Source organism: Amia ocellicauda, chromosome 13 (assembly GCF_036373705.1).
Source record: "Amia ocellicauda isolate fAmiCal2 chromosome 13, fAmiCal2.hap1, whole genome shotgun sequence".
Lineage (NCBI taxonomy): Eukaryota > Metazoa > Chordata > Actinopteri > Amiiformes > Amiidae > Amia > Amia ocellicauda.
In genome coordinates, this window is record NC_089862.1 from 37,463,166 (window position 1) to 37,480,108 (window position 16,943).

The following is a 16,943-nucleotide window of genomic DNA, read 5'->3' on the forward strand; positions in this document are numbered from 1 at the left end:
ACACGGGTTTATTATTCATGAAGGGTTTTACACCGACTCACTATTTCGGACATTTTTCTTTTACAAATTAAAGTTATCATGCATTGTCTCCACACATACAGTTTATTATGAATATCTATTGTATGAGTGGATCATTTTTCATTCATTTTGTGGGCTATTTTTTTACTTTAAGTCATGTTAACAAATAGTCGGATATAGAATAGGTGTAAGACCCTTGATGGATATAGGCTAGCACTGACTATGAATTGTTTAGGCTAGCATTGATTATATAGGCATAATCATTGATTATGAATGTGGCTTGTTTTGGGGGTATTTGTCGTGGGGAAATCCGTGAACTGTCAACGATCTTGGGTCTGTTAATGCCAGTATGGTCTGATTGGAAATTGTGCTTATTGATGGCTGTGATGATGGTCCCAAATCCTCACTGCTACATTGTTGCATTTCCCTTGTGGCCAGACACCGCAATATTGTATCTCTGCTGACAGACACGCATTTCTGACAGAGGCGGCTCAGTAACACAATATTCGATTTCTGTCTGATCTATCTCAATATCTCATCATCGCACCGCTGTAACACTTTCCCCTCATGGATTTTTATTCCGCCGTCTCGCAACTCCTAATGAGTTAGGGATCCGCATGAGGTCTCTGAAATATTGGTTGAGTTAGTCCACTTTTAATTCTAAAGAATCTTTATGAATAGCTTTTACTCCTCAGAGTAAAAGTAGCAGCAAATTGACATCACCCTCAGATATTTCAGGCACTTAGGACCGATTCATCACTCTCAGACACTTTATGAATACGGGCCCAGATCTCTATTTTGCACTTAGGGTGCGGTTTAATGCACTGCATGTACAGCACATAACGTCTGTCTACACTGTGATATGTGTCTTTTCTCTGAGCGGCCCAGGTCATGATATGAAGTGTTCTGTAGAGTGTAAGACACGGGCCTCCTTACAGTTCATCAATCGGGCTGAAGGTGATAAAGCATGACTCGAATCCGGGCCCTCTAGTCCACACAGTGCTGGCTGCAGTCCGGGCCCTGTAAACTAGCAGCTCTGCTGTGTACGAGATCACAGGAGGAGTTCTGTGTGTGGCAGCGCCGTTCCTTGAACAATAGAAATGCACCAGAGGAACCAGAGGGACCTTCTCTGTGGTCGAACTGGGAGGACTCCTCCACATCCCTCCGCAGTGCTTTCCTCCGTATCACGTTCACAGAGAGTGTCTGAGCGGCTGGGAGCTTCGAGTTCTTTGCTCACTGTCAGCTGTCATGGCTTCTGAGTTACTCTCTCTCTCTCCCTCCCTCTCTCCTTCTCCCTCCCTCTCCCTCTCTCTCTCTCTCTCTCTCTGTGCCTGTGTCCCAGGTGACGACACCATGACCGGGGACGGGGGGGAGTACCTGAGGGCGGAGGACCTGAAGGACCTGGGCGATGACTCCCTGCCGGGGCAGTACCTGGACGGCATGAACTATCTGCGCTTCAGCCTGGACGGAGGCCGGTCTGACAGGTGTGAACACACGCACACACACAGCTGGAGTTACTGCAGAGGTCTGGGCGGTTGAAACATGGCCTCCACAACCTTTAACAACACTAAAGAGAGGATTATGGACTGAGATATATCTGTGTATAAATCTGCAGTTGAGTAGAAGCACATAAAAGACCAGGAACTGCAAGTTCACAGACAAGACTCACAGAAACAATGTAAACACAGAGAAAAGAGATCAGAGTCTCAGAGGAAGGAAACTAAAAGGCGTGGTTTTCATGTCTGTGTGTGTTTTATTGTGTAGAACAGTAATCCAATCTGCTTTTCCCTGATAGCAGAGTCTGTCCACAGCAGGTCAGAAGCAGGGAGACTGACCTGTTATTATATGTGTATGTTGCTGTAGTGGCAGTGCTGTGTGAAGGGGACGGTCCTGGGGGCCAGTTCCCCGTATCCGTGGGGGGTCTCTGTAGTATCTGTAGGCGCTGGTGGGTCTCACTGGCCCTGACCTTGAATAACGGTGTGTGTGATTGTGTATCTGTGTCCACTAACTGTGGCGTTTGTTTGTTCTCTGTTGTCATCATGCTTTCGCAGTCGTGTGCACAGGTATGTAGAATGAACCGCAGCCTACAGTGACCGCCTGTCCTTTAATCCTTTTAATCCTTTATTTTGGGGTTTTGCTGCTACAGAGAATATTTTGCAAACCCTGTCATTAGATTATCTTCTCACAGGGTCTTTACTGTAGAAATGAACATTTGTTATGTATTTTTTGTGCAATGGCTAATACGTTCCAGCAGATATTGTGTCCGTGTGCTTGTAGGCGTGTGTGTGTGTGAAGTAGAGCTAGTAGAGAAATCTTTGGCAACGCTGGATGAATGTGTCCATTTGCTCCAGTCCAGTCCATCCCTGCTTTTGTGCGGATCAGCTGTGTGACACTGTTACCGTGACACACCTGCTCGCGTCCTGCTTGTCACTGACTGCCCCCCCCACCAGCCGGGACCACCCTGCTCATCTCCCTCGATCGGCAGCCGTCCTCCATGTCCCCCCCGCATGTATCTTCCAGGGCCAAAATGTATAAACAGCCTCGTGTGGGTCGAGGAGATTGAAGTCTCAGACGGTTTGATTAATTGGTGCACAGACTCGGGTCGCTCTCGGGGCTGTTGATTGGTTCCGCCGCTCCGTTCCTGGAAGTTACATCCCTGTCTAACGGCCCCGTGTTTCTCCGCTCTTCCCTCATGCACCCCCACCTCCTGCACTTCCTCATCCCTGCGCTTCCGCGGCAACCTGCCCACCAATCAGCCTGCGATCCTTCAGTTCCGACAGGTCCCACACGCCGAGCCACGCCTCCTACCTGAGGGACGGACCCATGCTCGAGAGCCTGATCTCGGCCACCAACCACCAGGTGCGTCCCGCCGCTGCTCGAGGCGTTCACGTTTCTATTTCCGCTTTCATTCCGTGACACTGGTGTCTGAGCGCTGTGTGCGTGTGCCGCCAGGTGTCCGCCCTGGCCAGGGAGACGGAGAAGGACGTGTACCGCCTGAGCCTGGGCGCTGAGGACCTGGACAACGTGGCCCTGTCCTCCAGCCCCATCCACTCCGGGTAGGTGCCCCCACATCCCCTTCTGAAGGGGGTTTCCCAGCGTCCTTTACTGACTGACACAGTCCTACAGTTCCCACAAGCGCTCAGAGGGGCTCCTCTCGTAAAGCAGTTCCGGGTCACGGATGGGGTCACGAGAGCCATTTCCTCACACTAATGTCCTCTTCCTGACTTGTCCTGTGCGCCACTTGTGCCTTTAATAGAAAATAACAGCAATAGAGAGAGGTAATCTGCCCCCCCACCCCCACTAATTTAAATGTGTCGCATGCTTAATTTCTTCCCCCTATTTACATAATTAACGAGCAGCTAGCAAAGTCAGGAGCAGCAGGCATTGCTGTCGAGTGCCCTGTGCGACGCTCTGATTATTCTCTCTATTTTCTCTCGAGTGGAGCTGCCTGCCTTCCTGTCCCTCTCAGAGCTGAATGTATGGAAGCCCATCAGGGACACAAACGTGTGTCTCACAGCAGCCGGTCCCCCGCAGCTCCAGTGCAGCAGTCTTTCGCGTCCCCTGTACACAGTGCCGGACAGCTCAAGGGAAACGGGCTCTCTGTTCTCAGCAGGAGTCTTTCCAGGAGCACCAAAATAATGAGCATCTGATAAAGAGCGAAATTGCTAAAGAAATGTAAAGTCTCACTGAAGAGCTGCTGTTGTATACAAGCCCTCACACTCGGCAGCTCCTGAAGGCCAGGGACGCAGGTTCTCTGATCAAAGAGGCAGATCGCTCGTCACAACCAATCACAGTACTGCGTTTCCGGTGTTAGTGACCCGCAGAAGCCTGCTGCACTGGGGCTGAACCTGGGCTCTGTGTTTCTCTGATCCCTCTTGCCTTTCCTCCAGTGACTCGCACACACACGCACGGACACACTCACACTCACACACACGCACACACACACTCACAGTCATATACACACACACGCACACACACTCACAGTGGTATACACACACACACACACACACACACACGTACACACGCACACACACACACACACAGTCATATACACACACGCACACACACGCACACACACACACACACACACACACTCACAGTCGTATACACACACACACGCACACACACACACACACTCACAGTGGTATACACGTACACACGCACACACACACACACAGTCATATACACACACGCACACACGCACACACACACACACACACTCACAGTCGTATACACACACACACGTACACACACACTCACACACACACACACACACACACAGACACACACACGAACACGCACACACGTACACACACACACTCACAGTCATATACACACACACGCACACACACACACTCACAGTCATATACACGCACACGCACACACACAGTCATATACACACAAACACACACACACACACACGCACACGCGTACACTCACAGTCATATACACACACACACGCACACGCACACTTCTCTCCCGGCTCTCCTTTCCCTGCTGTGACTCCGTGTCTGCTCTGTTTTCAGCCGCTCCACTCCGTGCCTCGATCATGACAACAGCAGGTGAACCTCTGCACCGTGGCTGTCCTCAGTGTCTCGGGCTGCTTGTCTGTTTATTTCGTCTTTATTTCAGTCATTATTGGTTTGTGTTGCCTCTTGGGAAGTCTCTCAATAACCCTCTCGCTGGCGATGCTTCAGGGCGGCTCTGGGGCTCTTTTCTTGCCTCTCCTCCCCTCAGATCCTGACCGCCGTCTCAATCACGTCCCGGGCGATTGTTGTGTCAGTCAGGACACGAGGGCTTTCCTTTATTCGCGGCAGACGTTGTCTTCCCTGCTGCACTGAAACGCACACACACACCAATATATACATATGTCACGATATTACAAACATCTGTTTTTTCCGTTTTTACGTTTGAAGAACTTGCAACACAGCTGCGAATTTGGCCGACCTGTATATATCATCATTTAAATTATTTGCAATAATAAGAAACTAATCCTCCTACAAACACTCAGGCACCGGGTCCAAATTCACCTCCAGCAGTAAAAGCGTCCCACGGAGAGTCCTGAAGCATCTTAAGCAGAACCTTTTTGTTTATTTTGAGAACTCGTGTCTTGCAAAGCGTTACTAACTAATGAATGCTCCGTGTCCCCCTCTTCCCTTCAGTTTGGGAACTGTAACCAACCCCAAACGTCTCCAAGCATTACACTGGCCATGTACACATTTCTCAGAAATATTCTTTAATGTGTTTCTGTGCTGCATCGCCCTCGAGCAGACTGGAAAGTGTGGCTGATCTGTGTCCTAAACACTCCTCCGCTGACTGGTGCAGCTGCACCCTGGTGCCCCGTGTACGTCAGGGTTGTCTTCAAAGCCATTGCTGCTTTTGTCAAGCGACGTAGGGACCAATTGGACATGTTGGAAAGCGATCTGATCACATTTGCAGCACTCGAGCTTTCCAGGATTTATGTCCCGTGCAAACCAGCGCCAGGTGCATTAAAGAATCTCAACTGCATCCGCTTGTGTGCCAGACGGCCGCTGTGGGCTCCATCCGTCCTCAGTCTCCTCCAGTGCTGTCAATCAGTCAATCATGGGGCCATCGGTGTTTCTGGGTACACGGCCGAGTCTGGTGCTGACTGTCGTGTTTCTTGCTGTTTGTGGTACTTGATGACAACGTAGTGTACTGTATGTGACGTCACGATCTGGCACCACATGGGACTCTGGAACACACGTGTGCATGTGGGGGTGTGTGTGCCGTGTGGAGATGGGGTGGGGGGGCGGCTGTGCAGGACTCATCTCCTGAGCTGACCTGACCTGACCTTGCTGCATGCTGTGCTTCAGAAGTGCCTCCTGTGCTTTTAACTTGTTTTGCATGAGGGGAGAAAACAAGGGTGTGATGATGGTGTTTTGTTTAAGTGTTGAGAATGTGTAAGTGCCTTTTTTTGAGGGGGATCAGACATCCAGGACCTGTTGTTTAACTGGAGAAGGTGGGTTTGGTTACTCAAGTAGTGTGTTCAGTGTGGTGTTGAGTGGACGCTTCAACGATGCTGTTGTCGTTGTGTAGCAGGACGGTGTGTCGGCAGGTCCGCCCGTCAGCCGTGTGACGCGCTGCTCTGGGCGCTGGTCTCTCTGCCTGTTTGTAGGATCACATTAAGTGCGTGGAGACGGATTTAAGTCACTTGTTCATCAGTGACAGCAGGCTGATAGATTCACATATTGATCTCTAAGTGGCTGATCATTATTTAAACAAATACAACGTGTCTTAATCCACATTGCCGTGTGTTATAGACTGCCAGCAGTGTATTTGGCCACGTGTCCTCCCCGCCTGTACGTAGGTGAGCTGGGATTGGTCTTGTTGCAGGGCGTGCACAGTTTCTAAAGTAGATAACCTGATTAAGAGAACAGGTTTAATTGGACAGATGGGCAGAGGTGGACAGCTCTCCCCTCCGTCTGTCTCTGACCTGCAGCTTTACACTTCTCACACACCATCTGCTGCCTGTTGTCCTGCCTTGCTACCAGGTGAGACGTCAAAGGAACGACATGAAGAAACGTAGAGTTCCTCCAGACGGTATAACGGTCTTCTACACGCCAAGTGCAGGGTTTGGGTGTTCGGGGTGGGTGGTTATTGGATAGAGCTGTAGTGGGGTGTGTTTTGGGGTGGGGAGTGGTGGCGGGGCTGGGACAGGTCTTCTCCGGGGTGCCGTGGCGCATGTGAACCTTCTCTCTGTGTCCGCAGCTTCCTGGTCAGTTTCATGGTGGACGCTCGGGGCGGGGCCATGCGGGGCTGCCGTCACAATGGGCTGCGCATCATCATCCCCCCGCGCAAGTGCACCGCGCCCACCAGGGTCACCTGCCGCCTGGTGAAGCGCCATCGCCTGGCCACCATGCCCCCCATGGTGGAGGGTGAGGGCCTGGCCAGCCGGCTCATCGAGGTGGGGCCGTCCGGAGCGCAGTTCCTCGGGTAAGTCCCTCAGCGCGGGTACCGACCGCTGCACCGTGGTACTGACCGGTTTACAGCCTGCTCTTAACACTGTTGTACTGACCGGTGTGTACAGCCTGTCCTTAACACTCTCATACTGACCTCTGCACTGCCTGCCTATAACGCTGCCAGTCTGGCTGTTGCTGCCAGCTGTTTGAGGGGCTTGGGGTCTTACACATCCTCTCTCTTGTTTAAACAGCGTCAGCATGTAGATGTAGACTTATTCTTAGTCCGGTTCGTGAACTCTAATCAGTCCTGGATGGAAGACTTTGGGAATTTAGACACAGCGACATCTTGTAGACACTTCGCCAGTCACAGCACGTAGTGTCAGCTCCCTCTCCTGTGTGAGAACCGAACCTGAACATATACAATGTGACAAATCCTGGCAAAGTGCAGTTTATTATGGATAAAGACCGATCACAGAGGGTACACCGGGTACAGCCAGCCGGAAATGTCCGGGTGAATCTCGGACCGGTCATTTACCTCTCATGTGACGGAAATAAAGTCACAAATGCCACAGGTGTAGTCTGTGAGGTTTCCATCTGCCTCACAAAACCAGTGTCTTTGTGTGAGTTTGCGTTGCTGTGTCCGGTTGCATTAAACCACTACAGTCCAGTTTCCCCACAGCGCCCCCCCTGCGAGTGTAAGAGCCAGGTGAGAGCAGAGCTGCATCAGGGAACCCCAGCATCAGTCGATATGCAAGGCTCAGGTCTCGCAGATCTAGGTGAACGCTAGCACCTGCAGTAACACCAGGGACTTCAGGATTATTGCTGCTCACGGTCTGGGAAAACAGCCACAGGGGTCTTTTGCCACCTGTCCCGGGCAGTGAAGGAAGTCTGTCGGACTCCCTCTCCGCTCCACACCCTGGCGGCGACACGTTTCCGTTATTAAAGTAATGCTAGCCCCCCCTCGAGATCCCTTAGCGATCCGGCTCTGCTCGGCCGTCCTGCGGTGCTTCTCCACAGTGGGGGGGATTTGATGCTGGTTGATTGTCGCTCCCATCTCTCCCCCTCTCAGTGTCCATCATTCCCCCCCACCCTACCCCCACCCTACCCCCACCCCATCCACACTAACTTGTTACTCGACTCCGTCTCATGACTCCCGCTGGTCTGAGCAGAACCACACAGAGGACCGCAGGCCGACAAGGGGGATCTGTGTTTACTCTCTGTAGATCGCAGGAGCTGCCTTTGAACTCTGACCTTTACCCCTTGAACTTACTGTTTTTACAAGTGGGCTTCCACTTAGAAAACTGCTCCATGATTGCTTTATCATGTTGGAAGTGACCCTCGTTAATGCAACAACTAGTGGAATTAATGAAAACATTAGCGCCGGAATAGTGGAATGTATATATTATTTAAATGCACGGTTTGGGAAAAAGAAAAAGCCAGACAGGAAATCCCATGCATTAGAAAAGCCAGTATTTTATGCTCCTGTATTACAGCCCTGTACATGACAGTTTGTTTTCTGCTCCTAGATTAGATTATTTTTTAAATATTATTCCCTGTAAGACATGTTTCTTCATGCACAGAGACAGCTCTTGTCACTCGCTAAAGACAGACTATAGCAGGGCAGTGTGGGGGGGTATAAGGCAAAGAGAAGCTCTTTTTGTTTCCCGTCTGTGCCGAGGGGCCGGCGGGGGGGCGCTGTTAGCCTCAGTTGCGGATCTCTCTGGCGGTCCGTGCCTCCGAGCCCCGCCTGCCCCCCGGGGCGACCCGGGAGTGTGTCGTCTCTGAGAGGCGCTCAGAGCTCACGGTCACTGATGAGGACGGTCTGTATTATTTATGCTCTCTCTGTTTCCACTGCTGCTCTGGATTGACTCAGTAAACTGCACCTCCCTACTGCCCCCCCGCCTCTTAACGAGGGCGAAAGCTTGGTTAGCAGAATCCTACAGCTCGGGCCGCCTGGGACCAAATTCCTGGGGTAGGAGAGACATATAAAACAATCCATGGATGCTGACCTCATTAGCCTGACCCTTTGTAATATCCTTGTTTTGTGTGTGTCCCCTTTTGTTCTTTACGACATCCTTTCAATATGGTTTTATTATTATTATTTTACATATAGAGATATTTATTTTTGTGACAGTTCCTAGCAACTCCCGTCTCTCATGGTTTGCCTGTGTGTGTCGTAGTGCAATGTGTGTCCACCTTCACGGGTTTGCTGTGGGTTTTGTTTCTTTAGTTTTAGCATGATACTCCCATAGGCATCGGTGTCTGTGTTGTCCTCCGCACTCCAAGGTGTTGTTAAGCCTGAAACAGATGTGTAGCGACCCACTTTCATGCCTTTGCTAATTTTAAACGGTTTGGAAGAACCTCTTAGTTTCAAAAATACATTATCTGCGGTGCTCAGGATACAGACTTGGGTCTCTGTCTTGCTCACCGGCAGTGGAAATGTACCGGTGCGGCTCACTGGGCTTCTTACAGAGTCCTGCTGCTTCTGTAGCATAAAACCAGACCATGCAAAGTGTCCGTCCCAGAGCTGCAGGCTGGGTTGTTCGCAGGCTTCTCCACCCTGGGCTGCGGGGCGTGTGGTGGTGGTGGGATGGGTGGGAGCGGCCGGGGCGAGTCCTCACTGTGTCCACTGTCCACGGCGCAGGCCGGTCATCGTGGAGATCCCACACTTCGCGGCGCTGCGCGGCCGGGAGCGGGAGCTGGTGGTGCTGCGCAGCGAGACGGGTGAGAGCTGGAAGGAGCACCACTGCGAGCACACGGAGGACGAGCTCAACGAGATCCTCAACGGCATGGACGAAGGTACGGCACCCCTGCTCACCTGGGCTCACCTGCGTCTACATTGGCTACACGCACTCTGTCCTCACTGGCTACGTGCACGGTGTGTCCACTTAGCTATATTCTCTGTGTGTCGATGCCTCTGACTGTGCTGTGTCCCGCCTGGCTCAGAGCTGGACCCCCCCGAGGAGCTGGAGAAGAAGCGGATCTGCCGGATCATCACCCGGGACTTTCCGCAGTACTTCGCCGTCGTGTCGCGCATCAAGCAGGACAGCAACCTGATCGGGCCTGAGGGCGGCGTGCTGAGCAGCACCGTGGTGCCGCAGGTCCAGGCCGTGTTCCCAGAGGGCGCGCTCACCAAGAGGATCCGCGTCGGCTTGCAGGTACCTGTCCGAATCCAGGCCCGGCCCAGGCAGGGGGCGCAGCGCAGGGCGTTAAGGTGCTCAGGGTGGAGATTATCCAGTTAGTCTATATGCCTGAGTTCTACTGCCAGCTGGCATTATTTATGATCACACATTTTGAATTAAAACCCACTGGGAGGATTCAGTCTAAAGGTTATTGTCCTAGCATGCCTCTGCTGATGTTCAGTTAATTCAAGCCGCCCTTGACAATGTTACACAGGCTGTGCAACCTAAACATATACAACACATTTAGGACACATATGTGTCATGTCTGCCAGTGCAGTTCTAACGTTCCGGAGCTGGAACTCTTGTTGTGTCAGTTTTGTTTTCTTGTTAGTTTGTTTACATTGCAAGACCAGATGCATGAAACCATTGAGAAACCAGTGGGAATGAGTGAACAGCACTGTCCCTGTCCACACCTGGACCCTCACTTCTCTCCCTCTCCCTCTCTCTCTCCCTCAGTCCCAGCCCATGAACGTAGACCTGGTGAGGAAGAATCTGGGCAACAAGGCGACCTTCAGCCCCATCGTGACCCTGGAGCCACGGAGAAGGAAGTTCCACAAGCCCATCACCATGACAATCCCGGTGCCCAAGTCCTCCACCGACGGCACGATGAACGGCTACGGCGGCGACACCCCCACCCTGCGGCTGCTCTGCAGCATCACCGGTACGCTCCGTTGCACAGCTGGCTCCTGCCATTCGTGCCCCAATAATGACCCCTCTTTCAAAGTCACTTAGATCCTTTCCTCTTGCCATCTTGATCCAAAATCGAGGTCAGCTGGGCCTGCTCAGCATTTGTATACATGCACAGAGCATGATAGGATGTTAATTGCTTAATTGTATCATGCTGTACACCTGTTTGGAGGCATCTGCATTTGTTTTGTTCCTCCACTCATTTATTCAGGTTTTTCCTTTAATCAGTGTGGTGGAAGAAAGTTTTGGAGTCGGGAGTTCTAATCAGAATTTATGACGTGCATGGGAAGAACAGCAGACACACACAACTCAAAAGGCTAGCATAACACTGTTCTTCAAAAGTTTTAAGACAGAACGAAGCTTTTATATCCCCTCTGGGACATACGCCCAAGGGGCCTTAACATTTTACAAACAGTGTCTGAATGGTCATTTCTAATACCTAGCAGTGATTTCATTGGCATTCTAAACTAAGCCTCATCGTTATTATAATCAATACTCATGAATAATAATCATTAACCTCTACATTGCCAGTTGCATTGGAAGGTACTTTGCAGATAATACGTTGCAAGAAAGGAATGTGAGCTGCTGATAACCAAGTGAGGAGTAACAGCACACCAAACAGCAGACCCCTGCACAATTGTGTGTGTTGTGAATGAAGTGCTGAGGGTTTAGCACTTAGGCAGCTCAGATGGTACCGGCCAGGTGTTTCTTCTGAACACAGACAGTGCTGTTGTGTCCCTGCAGGTGGGACGACCCCGGCGCAGTGGGAAGACATCACAGGAACGACGCCCTTAACCTTCATCAACGACTGTGTATCCTTCACCACTAACGTGTCGGCAAGGTAACCTCTACACACGGCCGACACACAGCTCCTCTACACACATGTACTGCACTGCGTAGTGCTTTCGAAGTGTTTCTTGTGACAGCTGTAAGTCTGTGGGTGAGGGCGTTGTTCTCATCCTAATCTCTGACAGAGGGTGAGGCCCTCACCTGGGAATATGACACACCACACTGTTTACATCCTGGACTGCTGCTGTAGCACAAGAATATCGTAAGTTGTGAACAATACTGATTAGAGCCTCATGTAGCTGCTACCGAACACAGAGGGGATTTCCTCGGAGGGACAGGGTGGGATGGGACACAAATGGAAATTGGGCTTCAAGGCATTCAAGACGGAAAACAGGAGACACTTCTTCACACAGAGAGGCGTCACAATCTGAACAAACTCCCCTGAAGAGACAATTTGGGAACATTCAAAAACAGACTGGATAGGATCCTTGATCACTGAGTTATTAATGGACACCAAACGAGCACCATGGGGCGAATGGGCTCCTCTCGATTGGACACTCTCTTATGTTCTTATGTTCTTATGTAACTGTGCCTCTGTCCCATCCCGTCCTGTCCCGTGTCTCAACAGGTTCTGGCTGATAGACTGCCGGCAGATCCAGGAGTCGGTGAGCTTCGCGACGCAGGTGTACCGCGAGATCATCTGCGTTCCCTACATGGCCAAGTTCGTCATCTTCGCCAAGTCGCACGACCCCATTGAGGCGCGGCTGCGCTGCTTCTGCATGACCGACGACAAGGTGGACAAGACGCTGGAGCAGCAGGAAAACTTCATTGAGGTGGCGCGGAGCCGCGACGTGGAGGTGAGGGGGGCCGGTCCAGAGACGAGGGCTGAAAAATTGCTTAGGCTGCACTTTACTGCACTGCACTGCACTACATCACACTGCATTTTACTGCACTTCACTACCCTCCACTACGCAGCGGAGGCTTTCATTCTCACTGTTGCCCTTCCCAGGTCCTGGAGGGGAAGCCCATCTACGCCGACTGCTTTGGGAATTTGGTGCCGCTGACCAAGAGCGGCCAGCACCACCTCTTCAGCTTCTTTGCCTTCAAGGAGAACCGCCTGGCCCTGTTCATCAAGGTGGGGGCGCCGTCTAGATAATCGCTCCGGTCCGGTTGACCTGTGGGGCTGAAATCCATACATTCATTCATGCCATGCAGTCTCAGTGCTGAGGATGCTGTCAGGAACGCAGCTCTGCCGGCAGCCTGTTCAGTCCGTGTGTTTTGGCACTTACAGGTTCGGGACAGCACTCAGGAGCCCTGCGGCCGGCTGTCCTTCATGAAGGAGCCCCGGTCCTTCCGGAGTCTGGCTCACAGCGCCATCTGCAACCTCAACATCACGCTGCCTGCCTACTCCAAGGTGAGGAAACCCCTGCAGACGCGACGCTTCGCTCTGCCTTCACAGAGCCGAAACAGACAGGCTCCCGTCTATAGTCTCGTTCTGACCGATTTATGATTTCTGTAATACTGTGCGTGTGTTGTTTCTTTTCCTTTCTTCCTTCTCTGAGATCTTTAAATGTAGTGCATGACGACAGCCAGATAACCCCCAGAACTGCTCCTCCCTCAGACGTACTGCTGTGCCTTTAACTCGCCTCTAATGCTCTCTATTAATGCTCTGGATTGTGTCTTGTCCCCCCGCGGCTGGGGAAACTCTAACTGGTCTCTGCTTTGCTTGCTCTTTCCCTTGCGCTGCTTCTCTCCGACCCCAGGAGTCCGATTCCGATCAGGAGCAGGAGGAAGAGGTAACTGCCCCCCCGGTCTCCCCCGGGTCTCGCACACTGTGTCTCTGTTCACACGCACTGCGTTTCACAGCAGTTTGAGCAGCTCAGGTTCCAACACTGACCAAACTAAATGTCTACATTTCTGTTGGAATATGTTGTGTGACATGTCCCTGCTGCACTGTTAGCTTCATGTCGAGGCACCATCTCGAAATTCAGCTTAGCTTTGGTGAAAATCCAAGGCCTGCCACTGAAACCCGAGAGCCGCGCAGAGGATCAGTACTGGATCAGTTTAGGTCTGCGCTGCTGCTTCGGCCTGGCTGTGCGATGCTGTATCCAGTGTCTCTCTGTACTACAGTGTTTCTGTGTTGCAGTGTATATCAACACACACTGCATTATAAGGATTCGGTTTTCATCACTCTGTTCATCTCATTCAGACTCGAAAAGGTGTTTTGACATCTCACAAAGACTGATAGAATTACAATCGATGGGTCAGTTTTAATCTGGCCTAGCAGCCTCCACAAGGAAGCCACACACTTCACACATTACTGACAATATCTCTTCTATTTTCTTTACGGTCACAATAAACATTAATTCACTGTAATTCACTTTATTCTCTCCTGTCTCTAAAGCCCCAAAAAACAATCTATATGATTATATTATGTTTATATTTTTATGTCTTCTTAGAAGGAAATATAAACATCGATCTGTGGTTGAAATCTCAGTGTGTTTGTGTTTGTGCTCAACACACAAAGGAATTCCTGTCGGAGCTGCTGTCACATTGACATATACTTTCATATCTTTCAATTACTGTCACTGCTTGCTAATGTAACATATTGACACGATAGCTTCACTCAAAACACTGCCTTCACACACAGAGAGGAGGTTAGAAATATGTTTCTATATCAGTAGACTTCATTATTGCCAGTGGATTGATAATTCACCTTTAACAGGTAAACTGGATTCTTTACCCACCACTTGGAGGTTTTAATTACTTAATTGATGCGACAAAACATGGACAAGACTGACCTCTGCTGGTGGGGGTGTTGTACGTCACTCAAGGTCACACGATAGAGACTGAGAGAAAGGCCAAATCCAAACTGTGACCTTCCGGTGGACTGCCAAGCACAAGTCTGTATCCTATCACAGTTTCTGAGGAGCCACTTCATCCTGTTTATAAATCAAAATACGATGGAGGATGACGTCGTAGTTTACAATTCACGGGTCACGGTTCTGATTCGGTCCAGTCCGAAGTCACATCGTCCCATCTCTGCTCTCATGTTTTTCAGATTAAACAAACGTTTCGATTCCCATAAAAATCATGATTTAATTCTCTGAAATGGCATCAAGCAAACTTTAAATTAAAATAAGGGAAAGTTACGGAGATTTACTGACACTGTTTAGAATGAGGATTAATGACCCTCTACTTAATTTCCCCAGCTGCTGGCCGTGCTGATCCGTGGCTGATTATGGGCCCAGTGAAACTATAATGTTTGGGCTTTTCCACTGCACTGATGCAAGCGTTAACGAAGCCAGCAGCTGCAGCTACACACACAATACTGTGGACTGGAGCTCATGCTGATCCTCCACTAGAAATGCAGATTGATTTGCATGTCATATCTGTGAAATCCCAGGACTCCAGAAAAAACAGACCATGACCTCGATCAATTAGTCAAGAAGTGAGAACATTGAGAAGTGATGCGCCGACCTCTGGTCTCTCTGCTGTTTCAGGCAGATGATCTCGGTCTGACGACACTGATCGTGTGGATGAAACTGACGGTACATTAGCGATGGGTGCAGGGGCCCAGCCCCTCCTGCAGGGGGCAGTATTGCGATGCGAAACACTGCCACACAATGGGCCAGTTGCATTGCAGACACGGTGCACAAAGTATCACTTTTTGTAGAGTTTTGTAGCCATGTAGATTGAAACACTTATTTGAAACGTGTTTGTCTCTCAGATTACAAAACATGCCGAACAAGCACTGATCGACTGTATTAAACTATAAAGACTGTTAATGTAGGCATTGATGGGTGATATTTGATCTCTAGTTGAGGAGTATGGTAAACTCAACAGATACTTTATTGAGGCTGATATCAATGTGGGACTGTGGAAAACACATTGGGGTTTAATGATGATGTAGGAATAGATGACTGTGCTGATGTCTGAGTCTTCAGCTTTACATGACAAACTCCCAGACTCAGCAGCAGATCTGGAGCAGGACATGTGAGTCACTTAATCAGTCAGTTGTGTTATAGCGCCCCATATACACAAAAGCACGTCAGGGTGCTGCACAGATCAAAAACAGCACAGCACATACACAAAAACACATTTTTAAAAGCCTGGTCAAAACATTGAGATCCAGTCGGGATGCTCAAAGGCAAATCTAGTCCTAAAGGCTTCACTGTGAGCAAATCTGCAAATCTGAGTGGTATTCGTTGTTAATGACTACACCTCACTTTCTTAAAATAGCCGAGGCTGCGATATATTTTAAAGGTGAATTGGTTCCCTTTAGGCCGGTGTTGCACAGTTTGTCCAGTAATAATGGCACTCACTGACATCACCAGCATCATCTGTACTGGTGGCAGGTCGTCTGATGCACCATATTATACTTCTCACTGCATAATAAGAGCCAATACTGAGTCAATATGTGTGAAATGTCTGAAAGTAAGCTCTCTCTTGACTTCCTTTCTTGCAGACCAACAGGACGCATGAGAAATGTAAGATCTATTCTTATAAATATTGTGCAGAATGATTTAATTTTGTTTGTCGTGGAAACTTGAGTAACTTCCCTTGTCTTGTATTTACTAACGCCCTTTAAAGAGTAAACCTGTGTGTTAAATGATGCCGTATCTGACATGTTGTTGATGATATAGACTAATGCAGTGCTAAGATGGACATTTATCAGTTCATTGTCCTTCAAGCATCCCCAGAGCTCTGCCGTGGCTGACGCACTTTTTCAGAGACCTTTTAAGTTCTGTGTGTTTGTCTTGTCGGTTACATTACCTTTCCAGAGGTTATGCCACTTCCATGGCATAACTGTCACCCCCATCTTCCAGCAGCGCCAGTATCTGCTTTAACGTCTCCCAGCACCTCCCTGCTTCGCTCAGGAGGCTGCAGAGTTCGAAAGGGATACTGACCACATGCACACATTTACACACCATCCATACTGTGGTGATGTTTAAGATAAACATCCAGATTTAAAAAAACACGTTTAAAGTAAAAGAAGACGATGCGATTGACCGTCTTCTCATTGGTTGTCATTTAGACGCCTTTGCAAAGCAATTATCTTAAAAACTCCACACGATCTGTTCCAACAAAGGTCTGTGCCTCTTGTGAACCTCTTATGATAAAGACAGATCCGATCAATGAAGTAACAGGACGATAAATGAGATCACCCTACACACAAAATGCATCAATAGGTGTGAGCATATATTTATATAAATACTGAAACCTCACCCAAAGGAGTAATGCTGCACACTGTATTATCTCAGCGTTTACATCTTTCCTGCCCTAGTGTGTTCATAGACGCACGTATGAGGTCAGTCTGTGTAAATCTGGATTAATCTGGATTATT

At 49.7% G+C, this 16,943-nt stretch overlaps 1 protein-coding gene across 28 annotated transcripts in view; it reads left to right on the forward strand.

The window, feature by feature from the left end:
- Window positions 1-16,943, forward strand: part of LOC136766930 (ankyrin-3) — a 144,274-nt gene that overhangs the window by 107,134 nt on the left and 20,197 nt on the right. For 14 of the 28 annotated variants that reach the window (XM_066720841.1, XM_066720848.1, XM_066720840.1 and 11 more), the window contains 15 exons: window positions 1,361-1,502; window positions 2,775-2,877; window positions 2,971-3,074; window positions 4,545-4,580; window positions 6,748-6,972; window positions 8,812-8,910; window positions 9,583-9,737; window positions 9,885-10,096; window positions 10,577-10,781; window positions 11,552-11,648; window positions 12,225-12,453; window positions 12,606-12,731; window positions 12,888-13,010; window positions 13,360-13,392; window positions 16,065-16,086. In XM_066720841.1, the coding sequence (XP_066576938.1) occupies window positions 1,361-1,502; window positions 2,775-2,877; window positions 2,971-3,074; window positions 4,545-4,580; window positions 6,748-6,972; window positions 8,812-8,910; window positions 9,583-9,737; window positions 9,885-10,096; window positions 10,577-10,781; window positions 11,552-11,648; window positions 12,225-12,453; window positions 12,606-12,731; window positions 12,888-13,010; window positions 13,360-13,392; window positions 16,065-16,086 (1,911 nt within the window). The remainder of the gene's footprint in view (window positions 1-1,360; window positions 1,503-2,774; window positions 2,878-2,970; window positions 3,075-4,544; window positions 4,581-6,747; window positions 6,973-8,811; window positions 8,911-9,582; window positions 9,738-9,884; window positions 10,097-10,576; window positions 10,782-11,551; window positions 11,649-12,224; window positions 12,454-12,605; window positions 12,732-12,887; window positions 13,011-13,359; window positions 13,393-16,064; window positions 16,087-16,943) is intronic. The other 14 variants (XM_066720836.1, XM_066720862.1, XM_066720861.1 and 11 more) reach the window with 6 other exon arrangements.